The sequence below is a fragment of the Protomyctophum parallelum genome (genome assembly GCF_964188405.1).
Source record: "Protomyctophum parallelum genome assembly, chromosome: 5".
Lineage (NCBI taxonomy): Eukaryota > Metazoa > Chordata > Actinopteri > Myctophiformes > Myctophidae > Protomyctophum > Protomyctophum parallelum.
In genome coordinates, this window is record NC_139702.1 from 23,939,883 (window position 1) to 23,954,239 (window position 14,357).

At 43.1% G+C, this 14,357-nt stretch overlaps 1 protein-coding gene across 1 annotated transcript in view; it reads right to left on the reverse strand.

The window, feature by feature from the left end:
- Positions 1 to 12,130, reverse strand: part of myh10 (myosin, heavy chain 10, non-muscle) — an 81,262-nt gene extending 69,132 nt beyond the window's left edge. Inside the window, exons 1-2 of the mRNA XM_083765658.1 lie at positions 11,991 to 12,130; positions 9,044 to 9,419 (exon numbers count right to left, since the gene is read on the reverse strand). Coding sequence (XP_083621784.1) covers positions 9,044 to 9,388 — 345 coding nt within the window. The 5' untranslated portion in view covers positions 9,389 to 9,419; positions 11,991 to 12,130. The remainder of the gene's footprint in view (positions 1 to 9,043; positions 9,420 to 11,990) is intronic.
- Positions 12,131 to 14,357: the final 2,227 nt, after the last annotated feature.

Genomic DNA, 14,357 nt, shown 5'->3' on the forward strand with positions numbered 1-14,357 from the left:
TTGTAATCCATACAGGACATCTTAACCAGACGATGCAGACAGAATGTGCAGGGCATGTACTAGAATGGAGAGTTGGAACAGGCCATTAGATAAAGGATGGGATATACAGTATGTACATGACTGTGTCATGGTAAATGTAGAATAAAAAAAAAGTGAAAACATTTCCAGCAGATCGTGCTGACACGGACCAGAGATATATTTTTTTGTTTTAAATGTATACTAGGGCTGCACGATGAATCGAATTTAAATAGACATCGCGATTTATTTTATTTGGACGTCAAAAACATAAATCGGTTTTCACTTTAACTACTAGGGTATTCACGGCACTGCACAAAGCCAAAAGTCCTGCTAAAAGCATAATAAATCTGAGTCCAAATTAATGTAATCTGTCTCTGCCGTGGTGCTCGCAGCTCTGTGAGCTCAGTCACTCATCCACGTAGCCCTGTCCAGTGCGTTAGCGAGTCTCACTAACGCAGACACAGAATATGTCCCAAACACTGAGGTAAACTTGTAGTTGGATTAAACAGAACGTGCCACCAAAAAAAGCTCATAGCTTATCAATACCCTTTCCCGACCTACTGTCCCTTACACTAACTGTTTATTTTGCATCGAGGAGCCAGGTGTCTGTGTTTGTCGCCTCGGTTAAAAACAAAGTGAAGTGACTTATGCTTCGCTGTACGACGTCCTACATGCTGAAAATAGCTGTTCTGCAAACTCTCCAACTGATCCAAAATGCCGCAGCTCGCTTGGTCTTCAACCAGCCAAAATTATCTCCCCCTTCTCCGCTCCCTCCATTGGCTCCCGGTCGCTGCCCGCACAGAATACAAAACTCTGATGCTGGCATTCAAAGCAACCAAAGGCATGGCTCTCTCATATCTTACAACTACAAGTATGATCCAACCCTACAAACCCTCCCGCGCTGGAAGTACCTTCACTAAAAACGCTGGGACAACGCTCCACACGTCCCAAACTCTTCTCCCTTCTGGCTCCAAAACTATGGAATGCACTTCCCATTACAATCAGAACTGCAGCCTCACTCCCAATCTTCCGCCGTAGTCTGAAAACCCACCTTTTCAGACTCCATCATGGCCCGTAGCACTTGCCCTAGCCCCTTAGATAGCACTTTATGTAGACTTATAGCATTTTATCTTTATGTAGACTAAGATAGCATTTTACACAGACTTATAGCATGTTACGTAGACAGCACTAGAATTGTATTTTATGTAGTTATAGCACTTTATAGTACATATGTATAGTATAATATAGTATAGTATGTATAGTTTATATATATAGTTTCATTATATAGATACTCTACTGTTACGTTCTCAGCTTAAGCATGTTTCATGATAATTATTGTATGTGATGTATGCCATGCTTTTTCGTTATTGCTTAATGTAAATCTCTCTGGATTAAGAGAGTCTGCTTAATGCCTAAATTGTAAATTGCTATTTTTTCCAAAATGTAAAATTATTATTATTAAAAAAGGAATTCAAGTCTTTGCCATGGACACATTTGTCCGTGTACAGACAGACATATTGATGACCCCTGCGCGTCCAGCATGGTCAGGCCCTTCATTTCCATCTGCTCCGTCCTTCCCTCCATCTCTGCATGGCTGGGCTGCAAAAGCCAAATTCCCCTAATGGTGCTGTCTTTGCTGGACAGACAGCAGGCTGCAGGGGGCCCATGCGGGGCCTGCTAAACCCAGTTGTATGAGCTAGGAACAATGGTGACATGGCCGCAGCATGCTGGGGGAGCATGTTGTGTGCATCTGTTTCCATGTGACAGAAAAAGGTACTCACATTTTGTACTTCAGCAAAAGTAGCATCTCTGTCCATGCGACAGTGATGGAATTTTTTTGTACGGGCACAGGCTTTAGTTCCGACATACTATTGGTCCGACTGTCAATAGACCGACAACCTACCTCAAACCCTAACCTAACCCTAACCACAACTTCCACAAGCACGGAGAAACGCATGTCAGCATGTTCGGGAGCGACGGGTGATTTCCACATGTCGGATCTTTGGTATGACTGATCAGCATGTGCTCCCTCTCTGTTACAAGTAAATGGACACAATTAAAAAATCACTTGAGTAACAGTAGAAAAGGTATTGGTATTGGTATCAAAATGTGCTTAACCCATTCTGAACGGGAACCCATTTTGGTGTTAGCATCATGTCATGCTTTAGCTATTTAAAAATAGCAGATCTACAAGCTCATATCGCGCCACCGAGTGGCGCGATACGAGCTTGTAGGTCTGCTATTTTTGAAAAATCGAAGAACGACTGACATAGAAACATAGCTTTATCAGAAAACTGTCAGGATGTAGAAGACATTTATAGAATCTGATCTCAGGTCAGAATGGGTACCGAAAGTAGTCATTGTACAGAATTGTCTAATTTCAAGTTTTCAAATGTATAGATATTTTCAAATGTCTGAAACGTATATAGGGCTCAAGTGGTTAATGTATGTTTTTTTTTGTAGTAATAATCAAAATCTACAAGTGTAATAAAAAAAAGTTTTCAAATAAAGGTAGTGGAGTAAAAGTACAATATTTGGATCCAAAAAAAAATTACTTCGTTATTTTACACGACTGCCATGTGAGCGAAGAGACCCTGGAAAGCATACCACATTTGTTTCCTTGCTGTTCCTGAACTACTGTATGCTGACATTCAATGTAAAATATGTAAAATAGGTAGCAATAATAAGAGTACTGCAAAATAAGATTCAAACATATTTACTCTGATATCTGATACTATATCATTAGCATTGATCAAGGAGATTGTGTGTGCGTGCGTGCGGATTGATGAAATGGGGGTTAACAGATGGCCATTGGCCAGCCATGTATACAACACAGTAAAATCATAGGTCCTAATTTAACTAATAATAATGTACACCTTTAGGCCAATTTGTTAGAGTTTAATTGCAACTCTGTCCGTATTTCACTGTGACGGGGCATGAAAATGCATTTCTTTAACCACAACCAGCAGACCAAACCATAGCACAAATAAAGGGATACAATAGACGGTAAAGGGGGCATTTATATAGCACCTTTATCCAAGGCGCTTTACAGAGACTGTGCATTGCATTCACACACGCATTCACACACCGATGCTGGAGGAAACTATGCAAGGCGCCAACCTGCATATCGGGAGCAATTAGGGGTTCAGAGCCTTGCTCAAGGATACTTCGACACTAACTCTAGGGGAGCCCGGGTTCGAACTGGGAACCTTGCGGGTCTGAACGTTGTATTCCACAGACCAAGAACTTCTCAAACTTTTCTAGTCTAATAGGCCCATCAACTTAAGCAAACGCCACAGCCACCACCACCACCACCTCCATCCCACCCCAGGCCCCCTTACGGTGGGCACAGTGCCAGACAGACGAATCAGCCCCCACCCCACAGGCAGTGGGGAGAGGGATGACTCAGCTGGCCGGCCTTGACAGCGGTCCCTGGGGGGTACTCGGGGGATTAGAGGGGCTCTGCAGACTGCAGTCTAGGAGCAAGACGCCTACACACAGAGAGATGGGAGGAAGCAGGCCAGGCTCGGAACTGGCCTGGCTACCAGTCTATTATTGGGGAGCATTGGGATAAAGGACTGTCCACATTAACTACTTTCACCCTGCCTATTTTTGGGCAAGTCATGGTAGGTTAAAATAGCATATTGATATTAAGCTCATCTACAGTACAAGCTCTTGTGACCTTCTAGATCAGCCATTTCCAAAACTGTACAGTATAAAATAAGGATACCAATAACACACTTGCATAGCATAGGGCTGTCACGATTACAAATTTAAGTTGATGAATAATATTCACACAAATAACTGTGATTAACGATTTAATTGTATTTTGGCATTGAACACTGGAATATATTGCCCGATAATCAAAAAATGCACAGGGCAGATATGACAAACATTCATTATTTTTATACTTTGAAAAAACTCATCACTTTGTGAAGCTTGTAGATGGCTTTTATTTTTATGTACTGTAGGTATGATATACACGGCTGCCTGCCACAACTACTACCTGCCTTCTAATCTTACCCAAAGCTTGGACACAAGGGAATCCATTTCCACAGTTCAGAGTTCAGCAAATCTGAAATCAGCTGAAAGGCCATCAGCAAATCTCCAAATAAATATCTATGAATGAAGCTAAGCAACAGGGCTTCAGCCATGTATGGCCTACTAGCGACCAGCCGATCGCAGTACGTCCTAGAAACAAAATTACACTTAGGAAAGCGGAACCTCAGAATTAGGGATGTGCATGTCTGACCAGAATCAAAGTTGATCATTCTACTGCTATCAATTTGATTATTCGCTAATTTTAGCACAACTCCAACTGAAACAGAACCATGTTCTGGCCTCCAAGGTAGTAATAAATCTCAGCCAATCAGACAGGTCTGTCTTGATGACATTACTATAGAGATCATTTGGACCGGTAACATGATGATGTTTCTAACTAATGTAATATTGACTGATGACTTTGTGGTGCCTCATTGAAAGCATTCACTTGGATACACCACGTTATCGTGTTCGTTTAGAAACGTTGAATCATCCCGTTACTGTCCCTACTTCATTCTCTTATGCTGCAGACTTTCAAACTAGGAAGGGTATGGCCTGGTCTCCCCACTTTAGTCAACTAAAAGTCTATAGCAATCAGGACAACAAAGTTTGGTGTGTACATCCGCTATACGGTCGTGGCTGTACTGTATGTGATTGGATCGTGAATGAGCATGGGGTGCCGTGATGGCGTGATGATGGTGATATGATTGCATGCATCAAATCTGCCTAAACAAATCTGTAGCGCCCTCCACTTATTTCTCACTCTCTCACAGTACATATTACTATCCAACAGATAATCATCATCATACTATAATTCTAACAAGTAAGACGCGCAAACGCGGGAAGCGAACGCAGCTCGTGTGTGTGTGGTTGTGTGTGTGTGTGTGTGTGTGTGTGTGTGTGTGTGTGTGTGTGTGTGTGTGTGTGCTACAGCTGCGCCCTCTGGTGGCGGGCGGGTGGTGTAACAGCGGGACAGACAGACACACAGACACACAGACAGACATTCAGCCCTTGCTGTCATAGTAAGTGGCTCACTGCGTTCGCAACAATGTCTGTCTGTCTGTCTGTGTCAGAGCCGTAGTGTCAGAGCCGTAGCTCCTCATTGCCTGCACCAATCGCTCACACAGGCATTGACCATATGAATATGGAGGGCGTAACAAAGCCCTTTTTTTGATTTGACACATTAATGATTATTAATGAATTTATTAGTGCATTAAAAACGCACCGGGCGCAGTACCCCCCGCGGCCACCAGGGGGGGGGGGGGGGAAATATCTCACAACGGGTAAGGGCTAGTATTATTAATCTTTGAAAAGATCATCTTTTTTAAAACTACATAACTCTTGTCAATACTTTTAAAAAGCTAAGTAATCAGCCTCACACACCCACTGCCCGCTGTGTGAATGGAAGTCATCATGTACTTTAACCCATTTTGGGCGGGAACCCATTTTGGTGTTGGCATTATGTTATGCTTTAGCTATTGAAAAAATGGCGCGCTACGAGCTTGTAGGTCTGCTATTTTTGAAAAATCGAAGAACGACTGACATAGAAACATAGCTTTTTCAGAAAACTGTCAGGATGTAGATTTTTAGAATCTGATCTCAGGTCAAAATGGGTCAACCTTATGTTTCATTGGCCTGAATATAAGGTCAAACACACATCAAAAAGAGAACAGGGCCATGAAGGGGCTCAGGAATGCTAAGCAGCTGACCACAGTTCTACAGGCATGTAACCCTAAACTGTTAACCTCCACTAGCTACACACTTGGGGGGGTTCTTTGGCTTTGGGGTTTGGGTCAATTTCTGGCAAAGCATGGCTACAACATAAAAAGGTCCAGAGCCTCCTAGACTAAATCAAAAGTCTGAAACAATGGGCGATACATCATGCACATTATTTGTGTTGTTGTTACAGTATTTGAAATAAAATTTCCAGACCATTTGAAATCTCTCCGCAGCTTCATACTGCTCCATCACACTGCTCTCTCAAATGAACAACCCCGCCCCCCCTTGTTAAGCCTCACCTGGAGGCTGGGGTACAACACATCCAAAATAAATATATCCACCTAAGTTATCTAAATCATCATAGCCGACAGACAACATACCCTAGGATATACTGGATATGTTCTAACGGTTTGGCCGAATACAAAATGGCCCGGAGTGCCAGCCAGGAGTACAAAATGTTCAGTCTTATAGCCAAAACACTTACATAAGGCTGCGCATATAAGTGCTTGTTCACAACCACACTTTTCTCTACACACCCTTTTTAAGTCACCGTAACACTACACACACACACACACACACACACACAATAAATGGCGCAGACACAAAATAAACAGTTCAGTATATATTAAAACTGAAAGTTCAGATTAATTAAACAGTTCAGTTCCAACACGAGTGCAAATGATATAGTTCCAAGTTCCGACGCCAAGTCCACCACAGTTTCAACAGACTGTTCACAATAACCACAAAGGTACCAGCTTGCCATAATGAACCGCCTTGTTCGTTTGTTACTTACGGCCAGAAAGCGTAAGCCGGCCCAGGCCAGTTTAATATTTTTTTAATGTTTAATGTTTTTTACTGCAATCATGTTAGGATGTAAGGGCTGTCAAGGTCAGAAATGTGTTTGTTTGCCAATAAGTAGGCGTTCCCACACAACTTCCGCGTATGATGCCACGCGCCTGTATAGGCAGTGATTCGGCTAATCACTGCTTGACCCGCCAACTGGAGAGTGTAGTGGTTGATTATTGAAACATTCTAAGAAGGTTGGAGCCCACCCATCTTTGATGTATTTACAAACAAAAACTATAGATACAATGAGAAAGTCATATTAAACAGCACTCTGCAACAAAAGAATACGCCTTAGAGGTTCACCTTGTGTTATTCTGAATCAGGCATTGGTTCAGGACAGTCAAAGAACTTCCAGTTAATATGAGCATGACAGCTGTTGATATCAGCAACCTCAAAGCTCTGTTAAGGCAGTTGGGTTAATGTGTGACTCAGCATACTACCACCCTTAGAACAAGATATAGAGATGGCATCAACAACACTTTCCATTTGAGTGGGGGGGAGGGGATTCTGGTCTGGGGAAATAATATATTTTGCCATGAAACAGACAAGTAAGTAATTCAGAGAGGCTTATTGTCGGCATCAGCCAGGGTGCAGGAGTCTATCCGACTTTCAATGTGCTAGACCTCTGGGAGATGGAATGCTGAGGTGGAGGCTGGAGCACAACACCTACCATCAGCTCCCAGTACTTACCGCACGACATCAAGCAGTGCTACTCATACGCTGAATTGGCAGTGCCGGGATCGAACCCATGACCTTGCGGTCGAGATGCGAGTGCTCTATCGACTGAGCTACCGACACTAGTGTCCAGTGTTCACTATAAACAAAATGAATAATAATTTAAGCTCAATTTCAAATTAACAAAGAATTATCATAACCTTGTTGGGGGCGATTCTTCCACAACAGGATAATAATGAGAGAGCGCACAGCATTGGTCAATGTTCTCACATCTACCTCCTCTCTTAGTAATTCAAAATGAGAGCTTGGCAGGGTGCCACACTGCCATCAGCAGTCAGACAGTGGCCAAGATGGCAGAGGCCCCACAAGCCTTAAGCTTGCCTCCTTATCAAAAGCAGCCCAAGTCAGGGAATCTTTGAGCAAGGCAAGGCATTGCTGGTCTGATTGGTTAAAGTTTATTTTTAGAGACTACCCCACTAGACATGGGAGGAAAAAGTGGGCAATTATCATGTGACTATATATAGGTCATGTTTGAGGACATACACTTCTTTAAACCCCGGAATCAGTCTGAGAAGATGGTGATTCATTCAGTCTAGATCCCATGGGGAGGAGCACACATCATTCACGACTCATTGAGTGATAAACACGAAAGCACATTCAGAATTCATGAGCTCATTTGCTCTTAGGTGCAAGAGGATCAAAAACACAAGCATGCGTCTACTGTCTATAGTGAAGAAGAGGGATAATCCTGCTCAAGATCTTTCAAATCTAAATTATTTTGAATGAATACTTTAAAAGAAGCTAGTTTTTCAATTAGGTTTTTAGACTCAATTGATTAACCCCTGGCCCTGGCCTGGCCTATTTTACACTTAAGGGTGTGGTGAAAAACATTTTGCAGAAAAATAAATAATCTTTTGATCAAGAGATCTACTTTGATCAAATCTGTAATAATTTCATTCTGAGCAGCACGTTAAAATTGTAGAACTTTAATAAAATAGCTAAAATATCCAACATGGAGGCTCACAATGCATCATGACAATGTTTGCCACCTTTATCACTCAAATTACTGAGTTACTACTCAATTAGACATAATGAGCAGACCGTGATTGTATAAAATGACATGGCATTGTGGCTCCATTCTTTAGAGAAACCAGGAGTCTCAGGTGATCCAAAACCTCCCTGTCTAAAGGCTATTCCAGGAATGCATGTCACTAAGTGGGTCATAATGACAGGGGAATTGGCTGCTTATCTAGGACATTGTGGCCAATTAAAGATGGCCAAGTAATTTCTTGGTCTCTATAATGCAGAGACTGTGTATTGATATCATGGCTGAAGAGTTTGGAGGAAAATATTTTAGCATTAACATCCAATTGATTATTTCTGGCTTTGTATATGACAGTCTTCTTGCCCAAATATGGCCGAAGAACGACAGATCTTCAAACATTTGAAGAAAGAAATTAAGAAACAAAATATGAATATGTATTTGCAAAATATTTGGTGATTTACAGTACTTCCTTCCTTGACCAACTGGCAGTGTGCACTGTACACAAGACATTTGGCACCAATTGGTCCAGTGGTTTGCAAGATTACAACAGACACAGACAGACCCTCTTCCAGACAGGTCAGCTCACCACCCCCTAGGTGCCACAGCGCCAAAAAGACGTTCGTTTTTTATTTCAATGAAAATGCCTGGTTACATAAATAAAGGCTTAATTAAAAATGAAATGATGACAAAAATACTCACATATATGAGGCCAGAATAGTAGCGGTCCTTGAGGTTGTGTAGTACGGAGGCCTCGTTGAGGCAGGTGAGCTCGGCCATGTCCTCCACCTTGCTGAACTTGGGCGGGTTCATCTTCTGGATGTCGTCCTTGTTGACCACCGCCTTCTTTCCGTTCTCCGCCAGCTCCAGCACCACCTCGTCCCCGCGCTCCTCGCGGACGCTGGCCGCCTCGAATCCATGGCGCTCCGAGGGGATCCACACCAGCTTCTTGGCCGTCCAGTCGGCCTGGTTGGCTGGGTTGTAGACCACGGCGCGGTCCACAAAGAGGTACCACTCCGGGTCCTCCTGACCAGTGCGCTCTGACATCACTGCCAGGAAACAGAACTAAGTGGACCACCTACGGGGAGAAGGCAAACTATGAGGCTCACTTGACGAGATCCAAAAGCTCCAATAGCCTTGTGAGATTGTAGATTGGCTAGTATTTTCGATGCCCAACACCAGCATGCAACCAAGCATAAATCAGGATTTATCTCATTGTGTTTCTATGAGCTCAGCACATTTTCATTCATATTTTTGTAATGTAGTAGCTAAAAATGTATTGAGGAGCTGAGTCTAGAGGTCCAAAAGTAGCCAGACCAAGTCTGGAATAACAATGAATTCTATATGCTAAAATGTAGTGAAAATGCTTTCTGCAAAAATGGCCATCCAAAATTACCATCATCATCATACTATAATGATGGGAGGGGGGAGGGCAATATCTCACAACGGGTAAGGGCTAGTACAGATAATTATACAGTATTACTTTAGGAGTCAGGAGTCTTTGATATAACAATAAACATGTACATTTACATACATTGTCACACACAACGATCAAAAGGATAGGATGCAAAAAGACTATTGCCATTCCTATGTCCTCTGTGTGTGTGTGTGTGTGTGTGTGTGTGTGTGTGTGTGTGTGTGTGTGTGTGTGTGTGTGTACATGCAAGATAGTGTCCTTGAGGGAGAAAGGGTGTGCCTTCCACACGGGGGTACCTGATGAATACAAAATTACAAATAAAATAAAATAAATAGTCATCATCATACCTGGAGTGGCACAAAACTAATTTCTGGCCTTGACACCATTACATCCGTACAGAAAAGTCCTATCTGATTAAATGACGTTAAACTCACTTTACCACTCACTTTATGCATGTGCATAAAAACTACACAACATCAATACATGAAACTATACAACAAACAGACTAACAAACACATGCTTTTAAACCCAGAGTCTGCTTCCCCTTTAGGGATAACCCATTCCTTAAGGTTATTTTCATAGCTCAATAGAGTACCAAAGTGCTCCGGCTACCCCAGGGTCACAGACGTTTTTTATCGATTGAAAATACCACACGGGGCCCAGGCCGTAGCGTAACGGTCTGGGCACCGGACTGGTAATCCAGTCGCAGTGTGCCGCGGGTTCGACTCCCGGACCCGACACGGCCTTTACTGCATGTCATCCCCCCATCTCTCTCCCGTTTCCTGTCAGCCTACTGTCTGTCCCTCAATAAAAGGCGTAAGCCGCAAAAAAATATCTTTAAAAAAATAATAATAATACCACACGGAAAGCTTAGATCACGTCAGATAGAATCTGTTTTCCAAAAATAAACAAATCATCTTCTGTCAGGTATATTGTGACTAGTCACTTATGATATTGAGTTATATTATCATGTGGCAGTGGCTAAGAATTAATTAATACCAGCAGTTAATGTGTTAATCCTAATAGTAGACATTTTTCAGGAAAGATCTCCAATGTTCCAAGAATGTCATTCTTATTTATATTAATTTATAAGGGAATAATATATTTTCTAAGAACATTGTTTATTTCAGCCCATAAAATCTGAACACTCTTATATCCCTCCATATTAATGCAATACTAGCACAAACTTTGCCTTCAAAGACCTGGACAAAGAATTGTATGGAAAACTTGATTATTGAATTTACCATGCTGCAAAATAACTAAAACCACAGATGTTGATGTTTGCCATATCAACAGGACCATTCTGTGCCTCAGTTAATGTGTGCGCAAAGTAAAGAGATCTTATAGCTTAGGTCCCATGCTTACAATATGCACTGACTGGTTAGACACGAATCTGGGTCAGGTCACGGGATGGAGGGATCAGCAATGGCTGCAGACAGACTGCTGCTAAATCTGATAGACTAATTTTATCAGTGATCCGCAATTGGCCCTATTCACAGTCCTGAAACGAACTGTCTGCTGCTGCACCTCATCCCGGTTAAAGTAAACGTGTTATTTTGACAAGCAACTGTCGTTGCGCTGAACTGAGTGATGATGATGTCACAGCCAGGCCAAACAACTGCAACGGCTAGGACAACTAGCCAGCTAACGTTAGCCCAAAGTTGCGTGCAGTCAGTGGTGGATACGCGACTGCTCAAACAGAATGCTACTATGACATGTAACTAAGCAAGGTTCCTTCTATGTGGGGCACTCAATTAGGTTTAGTAAATAAACATCACAGGAAACCGTTAACCAACAGCGTTCGCCATTGTAAAACAACTATAAGGCACCCATTGCATTGTCTTTGTACTTTGGTATTTTGTATGTAGAGTTTAGATCAGATGAAGTGCTTAACTGTGCAAGAGAAGCCCCGCAACACCCATCATGGGTGTGGGTGGGAGTCTCAAAGATGTGGGTGGGGGTACAAAAATAGGCAGACAATAATACATCTATCGATCCGATCCCCTCCCCATTGTACAGTACATCTGTAGTTCATTTATTGCTTATAGTGACATACAATTTCTCTCCCGGCGGGTCAGTGTGGATAACATTAGCAAAGCTTGTTGTGTGCGTGCCCCCTCCATCATTGAAAAGTCACGGCACAATAATCCGTTAGCTACCGTTGCTAACCACTCCATCCTTCACCCAAAGAAACTATCTCTCAGCACCCAATTCTCCCCTCCTCGGTCTTACCTGGTGCAGTTATACAGAAGCAAACGTGTCGAGGAAGGAATAAGTGGGTATATCCAGCAGTTAAAAGGTTGTAATCCTGGTAATATCCTGAGAAACATACGGTATGCCCTTCTTTTCAATGCACCCGCTCTCTCTCTCATCCAGTGGTACTCTCTTCTACTCAACCAAACTCTGGCCATGCAGGGAGGAGGGACCAGGCTGCGACGCAAGGCACGCCTACAAGAAGAAGTCGCACTGTGATTGGTTACCACGGGCCGGAGGCTCGGTGCCATTGGTTCAAAACTATTTCCATCCGAACACGTTGACGGTTGATTGCCGCGCGGGCCGCAGCCCGCAGGATGCAGCCACCTGTCCTCTAAAGCAGTGGTTCTCAACCTTTTCTCACCAAGTACCACCTCAGAATATATTTGGCTCTCCGGCCGGGGCCGGTACCACATTAAAATACGTCAAACAAATACAGTAGCGTAAACCTAACCTATCCCATCCAATTCACACAGGAGGGAGATTTGAACGGCACTCATTTGTGCTGGGACCTCAAGTCAACACCGGCCTGGATGTCAACCAATTTCACTGGAGCAATAGCCGGTCCGTCTGACTCCTAGCCATGGTTCACAACATGACGCTCGTACTTCACGAGCATGATAATCAGTTTCAGGGCTAGTCTGACTAGTCCGAGACGTCCACCACTGCAGTTTTTACGTGCAGCTGCTGCATGGTAAAAAATATCCTCCTTACACTTTTATAGTAGTTCCAGTTTTTAAGCCACTGCGTTCAGTGCGTTGTCACCGTTTAGTTTGTTGTGATCCGTGAACGCATCGTCGGCAGTGCTCGGCACAACGCAAACAGGGCTCCCCACACACACACACACACACACACACACACACCCATCCTTGTCATGATGTTCAGGAAGGTTTCTGGTACCACCAGAGGCCTGGCCATAGTGGAGTGGAGTGGAGCTAGAATCGAAAAAAACCCTCTACGACGTAGAGGGTTTTTTTCGATTCTAGCGAATCGAAAAAAACCTCTACGTACGAGAATCTAAATGTTTGGGCTAGGTGGTGACCACACAAAGTCTGCCGCAGTTTGCTTCAAACTTTTTACATTCCATGGACCCCTATGCATTAGGCCACGAACGTACCGGTCCATTTGGTTCCACCTCCTATTAAAAGCCCTGTCCTAACTATCAATATTTGGGGACGTCCGTTTCTAGCCCACCGAAATGTAATGTTTCTTGTTCCATTGTCTGCACTCTGTACATTGACGTCGTGCCTCAATCATTTTAATATGTTCAAATACTGCCCTCTACTGGGGAACTGTAGTTTACATGATGCTGCTACCGCCTGCGAGCTGCGTTCATTGGAAAGCATGACTGTGGTAATTTTGTTTTATTTCACTTCATAACTCCATCTAACAAATAACTAAACAATGCCCATTCCTCACTTCTGCTAAAGATATGCTGTATGCCAGGGGTCCTCAACTAGAAATGAAGGTCCACAAATATTCTTTTGAATAAGACCGAGGTCCGACTCCGGTCCCATGCGCGGCGTCCATCGGAGAGCGGGGCTCTATGCCCGTTTAGTATGGTCAAGCCAAGCTTATACAAATCAGATCCCCTTCACGTGACCCAACCAATAATGGGGTGCAGAGTGCAGGCCCGGAGTGGAACTCCAAATATACGCCCTGGCAGGCCACACTGTGTGCCAGAATTTTGGGGGCCCTTGGGGGACATTTTGGGGGCCTGTGCAGCAATTTCACATGAGAAATGTATACCATCTGATGTTATTTATATTATTAACTTTTTTTTTTTGGGTGGTCCGCAAAGAGGTGGTCCGCCAGTTGAGTACCCCTGCTGTATGCCTTCTACTCTTGCACATTTTGATACTACAGTACTGATATACACACGTCATTAAACATCCCGTAGCTATATAATTTAAAATTGCCATTTATAATTATACAGTAGGCCCACAAAATCGAATGAATGCATTCACTGTATATTTACATACCGTATGGAAATAAGTAAAGCAATTTCAATGCCAGGCTATATGCACATGTTGACAAAACATTTATAACAGTGGTACAAGACCTGTGGGCAAGTAGAACATGGAAAAGTAGAATAAAGCACGCACATCTACAATTAAAGCCAGATGTCAGGCACAGGTAGAAATAATAGAACAAAAAGTAAGGTCTGCACTTGAGTAATGCTCCAAAGCTTTAAAAATATTTAAGGTTAGTTTCAAGCCTCCCGGCTCTTCATCATAACGAGAAGTAGAACATGACCTGTACTTGCCTGACGGGCAAGTGCCTCTGAGACCCTAGTGTCAACTGTCAACCCCTGATTACATGTAACACATCCAAGGAAAATTACAC